Source organism: Merops nubicus, unplaced genomic scaffold (assembly GCF_000691845.1).
Source record: "Merops nubicus isolate BGI_N331 unplaced genomic scaffold, ASM69184v1 scaffold37616, whole genome shotgun sequence".
NCBI classification, from domain to species: domain Eukaryota; kingdom Metazoa; phylum Chordata; class Aves; order Coraciiformes; family Meropidae; genus Merops; species Merops nubicus.
The window spans coordinates 1142-7277 of record NW_008616235.1 but is presented as its reverse complement, the minus strand read 5'-3'; the positions used below and the strand labels follow the sequence as shown (position 1 = coordinate 7277).

The 6136-nt window shown below is 52.8% G+C and overlaps 1 protein-coding gene across 1 annotated transcript; it reads right to left on the bottom strand.

Annotated features, from left to right (window-relative positions):
- Positions 1-16: 16 nt before the first annotated feature.
- On the bottom strand, positions 17-5158 carry LOC103775334 (chromodomain-helicase-DNA-binding protein 5-like; the record flags this gene model as incomplete). The annotated part of the gene is made up of 9 exons (XM_008942779.1): positions 17-134; positions 474-605; positions 781-922; positions 1646-1819; positions 2368-2489; positions 3064-3189; positions 3613-4074; positions 4381-4489; positions 5027-5158. Coding segments are annotated over 9 exons (1517 nt in total), but the record flags the coding sequence as incomplete, so codon positions are not given.
- Between the last annotated feature and the right edge of the window lie 978 nt (positions 5159-6136).

Sequence of the window (6136 nt, the reverse complement as noted above, 5' to 3'; positions counted from 1 at the left end):
GCAGAAGCTCGGGTACCGTTAAACCTGTCTATGGCCTCCTGGCGCAGCCCGCCGGTGATGCCGCCGTCGATCCGCTCGTACTTGTAGCCTTCATACTCCAGGAAATCCTCCAGCAAGTCCAGCATCTTCGTCATCTGCAGGGTAAGGCAACCTTGGCACGGGCAGCTCTGCCCGGCCCAGCTCCCTGGCACCTCCAAATCCCCCGGGGACCTGCCCTGCCCAGACAGACCCCTGTGGGCAGCCCTGTCTGAACGGCCCTTCCTGACAGGGAGCACTATTACTGTTATCTCTTTATCCATACATAAAAGACGTTTTTAAACATCACAGTGAGTCCCCTGAGAGAGACCTGGGCCAAAGGCCAGTTATTGTGATTGCCACAGTGACCACAGCTTAGGGGACAAGCTGTCACCAGTTCTTCCATCTCTCTCCATTCCTTTGAAGATGTATTATTATTAAACCTCCTCTACGCTCACCTGGGAGAAGATCAGAACTCTGTGGCCCCCATCCCGTAACTTCTTCAGCATCTTTTGGAGCAGCATCAGTTTCCCAGAAGATTTGACCAAAGAATTGCCATCGTAGGATCCATTGGGCAGAACCGGGGCCTCCTGTGAAGGTATCCCAGTTAGCCCCTTCAAGGACAACACACAGGAACTTTGCTCATTAACTTCACACGCATTCCAAAGATCAAATCCTTCCATGGAACCATCCACAGGGAAGCCCACAGTTAACCAAAGCACACGATATCCTGAGCAACGTCTCCACAGCGCGCGGTTGACATACCACCGCTGCCACGGGGAAGAGGTACGGGTGATTACAGCACTTCTTCAAGTCCATCATGATGTTAAGCAGTGAAACCTGGTTCCCACCACCTTTTGAATTCAGGGCTTCAAAATTCCGTGTCAGTATGAACTTGTAGTACTTCCTGCAGGAACAGGGACAGGACAGACACCCTGGTTAACTCAGCCAGACGTGGAACTGGCATAAGTAGGATGGCACTGAATTAAACCCTGCTCAGGTCATTTCAAAGGGGACATTTGGGCATTTTTAAGAGACAGTTCAGCAGCCTCAGCCCTGGGCTAGGTTTATTTGACTGCTCTGTGGGCACCACAGCTCCCATAAGGGGTATGGACTCAGGGGCACAGTGACCAGGAACACTGGGTGTATACCAAGCCTTGCCCACCCCTGCCAGGAGAAAGGGATGTGCCCTTCCCTGCAATTCCCCAATCTCTGCAGAAGATGCTGCTGAAGCTGAGCAGGTCATCCCAAAAGAGACAGAACTGAGCAAAGACCCCCTGGGCAGCAGGGATGCTCCAATCCGACACCCAATGAGCTGGCAGCCCAGGCTGCTGCTGGGAACAGCAGAAGGGGGCTCAGCCTGAGTGTTTTCTCTGTGCCCACAGAACTAGCAGACACGCTGGCACCCTGCCAGCACCAAACACTTCCTGCACAGCCAGGACCTCATGGAGTCAAGTTTACCCAGACTGAACGCACTCCCTGGTGAGCAGAAAGTGCTCCAGCTCTTCCCACAGCACGGCTAAGGACAGTGCAGGGTCTCTGACCTGTGGAACCCACCCCAGGTGACACCTACTGTGCCGTGGGGTGAGGAAACCAGCCACCCCCAGGATGATGTGCTGGAATCACTCACTTCTGCATCTGGCTCAGCTCCACTCTCACGATCAGCTCCGTCTTGGCCGGCATGTTCTTGAACACATCTGCCTTGAGCCGCCGCAGCATGTGGGGACCCAGCAGATCATGGAGCTTTTTGATCTGGTCCTCCTTGGAGATGTCAGCAAACTCCTCCAGGAAGCCCTCCAGGTTACTGTGAAAGCAGCCAGACCCACACAGGGCTGAGTGATAACAGGACACATGACAGCAAAGACATCCATTTCCATAGGACTTAAAATCACAGGCAGAGCTCCCATGGATACGATGAGGTAACGCTCCTGTGCCTGCGCCCAAGCAGAGCAAAAGCCAGACCGAGGCATGCTGATACCAGAGGGGAAATTTGCACTAAATGCACTAATACCAAGTCTGAACGAGGGTCCTACTGAACCTCTGTCTCCTCAGAGAGAGGGAAGGGAATGCAGGTTTCAGGTCCTCACAAACCTCCTGATCGATAGCAAGGCAACAGCTCCCCACAGGACCCAAAAAGTCTGAGTCCATGGGACTAAATCTGGGGTCACGTTAAATGACCTGCTATGAGAGGCCACAGGGGCAACGTGCTTTGCCACCTGCCTGCTAACACAGACCAGTGACACTGGCATAGCAGGAACTGGATCCAGGCACAGACAGGAGCCCGGGAAACTGGAACCCTCTGCGAGACCACCCTGCTGCCAGCCCTGGCTGCTCTCCCTTTCAAAGACTTACTTAAACCTCTCAGGAGTCAGGAAATTGAGCAGGTGGAAGAGCTCTTCCAGGTTGTTCTGGAGTGGGGTCCCAGTGAGCAACAGCTTGTAATCGATCTTGTAGCTATTTAATACTCTAAAGAACTGGGAGAAGAAATGAGGTGAGGTGAAAAGAGGTCTGAGGAGCCACTTAGTCATCTGGGGACTGCAGACTGCACACATGGGGACCCAGCAGTGGCCTCTCCCCACGGGGCCTGGCACACAAAGCAGACTGCATCTTGCACATCCTGCTCTGAGTCACCCCTTGGAGCACAGGCAGCAATCCCGAATGTCCCTGGTCATTCCACCTGACTTCCCCCCGTGCTGGGGACTGGGTGAAGGTCCCAGGGCCCAGAGGCTGCAATTAGCCTCAGGGAAAGGGGAGAGGAAGAAGAGGGATCAACTCCCTTCCACAACAGCCCATCTAAGGGCTGTCAGGCAGCAAGCCACCTCTTCCCCTGCTGAAGGACTTTTAACACCAGAGGATGCTGAAAAGAGCAAATCCACCACAACAGAGGTTCCAGGCAGAGCCTGTGCGAGGCGAGGACATCGCTCAGCTTCCAGGAAGGCAAGCATGGAGCAGCAGACCACCACTGCTGGGGTGTTGTATCTGTGTGGCACCAGCCACACCACAAAACATAAACATCTCATAAACATCTCATAAACATCTGCTACCTACTTTGGACTGGTTGTTCTTCAGCCTGTGTGCTTCATCCACCACCAGACAGGCCCACTCAATGGAGCCCAGCACCGCCTGGTCAATCGTAATTAGCTCATAGGAGGTGAGCAGGACATGGAACTTGATCTGGGCTTCCTTCTAGAGAAGAGAGGAAGAGAAGAGCCTGGATAAGAGGGCAGGGAACAGGAAGGACCCCTCCTTTGCTGCTGCTGCACACAACACCAGGAGAAAAGTGGGGGGGGCTGCCTGCACAGCACCAGCAGCAGGACCGGGGCACAAATCATATCAGCAGAAAACCTTCACCCATCTGAACAACAGAACCAAGTCGTGGGCAACAGAGACAGGAAAGGGTCTGGCAGAGATCTTTAAAGCTCAACCCAAATGTCCTGTGTTTGTAAACAGTGCCAGCTTCCCTCTTTGGAAAAGAAAAAAATTTTAGGGACCTAACCAATCTCACTCTCCAGGTCAAATTCTGCTCTCTCTCCTTCTTACTGGTGGTTGAAGTACTGGGTAGGGCACAGGCTGAGCTCCCACCTTCATCCGGAAGACCTTCTTTCCGCTCCGGATGGCGTTGTCCTCAAAAGAAAACTCGTTCTCCCGGATGACCGACCGGCTCTCCTTGTCCCCCGTGTAGGTCACCACATAGAAGTCAGGTGCCCACATCTCAAACTCACGCTCCCAGTTGATGATGGTAGAGAGAGGGGCGCTGACCAGATACGGCCCTTTCGAGTGGCCCTGCTCGGGGAAACAAAGTCCTGGCTGTCCTCCCTGCACCGAGCAGCTCTCCGCCACCCCGGGACTGCCGGGTGCTCCACTCACCTCTTTGTACAGGGAATACAAGAACACAATAGTCTGCACAGTCTTGCCCAGCCCCATCTCGTCGGCCAGGATCGTATCCGTCCCCTGGGCCCAGGAAAACCTCAGCCAGTTCAGCCCTTCCAGCTGGTACGGGTGGAGCGTGCCGCCCGTGGCGTCGATGTACCACGGCTGCTTGTCAAACTTCACCGTAGGCTGCAAAGAGAGAGACACGACACAAAGCAGTGAGAACCAAATCCCCCTCCTTCCTCTGCAGCCAAGCACATCCTTCTTCAGCCCTGTGACACCAAACAGCTCCAAGACATATTCAGACACAGTCACCAGCAGACCCCAGCCCTCAAGTTCCTCACAGCAAAATCATCCTGAAGCTTTCAGTGAGAAAAAAACAACAGGATCCCCAAAGGAACTAGAGGAGAAAGACATAACAGGATGGGGTGCAGGCAGACCTCCCTCTCTCTGGATTTGCACACTGTTGTGCTCACCTGGCCTCATCTTACTCACATCCACGAGAGGTGTTTCTGGAGGTTTTTCCAGTTTCTCCTCTTTCAGCTTTTTCCCTTTCTTGTTCAGCTTCTTCAGAGGGCGTGTGTCCTCCCCCAGCATCAGCTCCCTGCGACAGCCAGTGTGATCAGGAAAAGGCAGGCATGCATTCCTCTCCCAGTCCCAAGCCAAGGGACAGAAACACCTCTCAAGCTCCACTGCCTTTTCCCCATGGGAGCTCTTCTGGACAGAGTGTTAATTTTTCCCTCCCAACAGTCCATGCAATGTCATCCAAAATGAAGAAGAGCAATCTCATCAGGGTACTGTAGTTCTTCCCCAAAACAGACACAGAGCTGCCCTGAAGAGTTGTGAGACCATGAATACCCCAGCAGCACAAATGCAGGGAAGGGGAGCACAGCCTGGGAAACAGCAGGGAAGGACAATTTCCCTGCAGCATGAAACAGCATTCCAGGAGGGTCAGCTTTCCCAAAGTGCTTGGCCACTGCTCTCTGAGGAAAGGTCCCTGCAAGCGGTGCCAGCGTGTTCAAGAGGGGACACCTGTGAGTTCCCTGCTGTCCCAAACACCCACACAGGCTGCCCCAGCTCTGCTGGGCTCTCCCAGGCTGCAGCAGCCTGGCTGTGGTCCCACCAGCTGCCCAGCTCCTACCTGTGGTTCCAGTAGAGGTGTTTGAGGTTCTCATAGTACGGGATGTCTATCTCATCTATCTCCCAGGTGCACTGGTCGTACGGTAGGTCCTTCCACTTGATCAGGTAATGGATGTCTCCCTTTTTGTCAAAGCTGCAATGCAGGACACCAAAGGCCTATCAAGGAATGACACTAGGTCCTGGGAAGCAGCCAGCCACAACCTGCTTCCACAAACCCAGCTGCTTCATCCTCTGCTGTCACCTACAGATCACAACACTCAGAGGTAGAAAAACAAAGTATTGACAGTTTCCAGCAAAAATGCCTGTTACTCTGATGGGGGTGTTATGTTATTAACCTGCTCTGCCACTCCCCTGAACAATCTTGTTCCCCTCTTTGACCAGGACTGGATGAATAACAGTGCTCACCCTCCTCCTCTGCAGCTTTCAAAGCTCTCTGAATGTGTTCTTCCACGGAAAAATTAATAAATACACTACTGGGTCTAATTATAAGCCTACAGGGAAAGTATCCTTGCTTTACAAGCAGTCAGTGTAAAGCTCACATGGAACTTAGCCTGGCAGCTTTATTCCTTTCTGCCAAGCAGCCTTCAACCAGAGTTGCCACTTGAAATTTCTAGTTGTCACTTGAAATGTAGAAATTCCACAAAAAGCTGCCTCTAGCCACAAAATTTATCAAAAAAAAAAAAACATCTACACAGCACATTTCATACACAGGCGTCCTGGTTTGGGATAAAATAGAGCTGGTTCTGCTCAATGATTTTAATTAGAAGAGCTTTAACTGAAAAGTAACTGCTCTGCCTGAAGTTAGCAGTGTTTTTGCAAGCTGTCTGGCTTTAGCAGTGATAAGACTTCATGTTCAGAGTTACTGCCAGTGGTTGGGATGCAGACCCAGGCCACTGCTGAGCTTGGATCCCACACGGAGGGGGGCAGAGAATACACCACACCTCCGGGGAGGAGCAGGCAGGGTAAGTGACCCCAAGATTCACCAGTGGGGTATCCCATCCCACAGCTGGCATATCCAGTACAGCTGAAGGATCAGGAGGGACAAGCCCTTCCCTCGCCCCTTCCATTCTTCTTCTCTTCCCTCTTCCGCTGCTGCTGGGCTGCTGGCTGC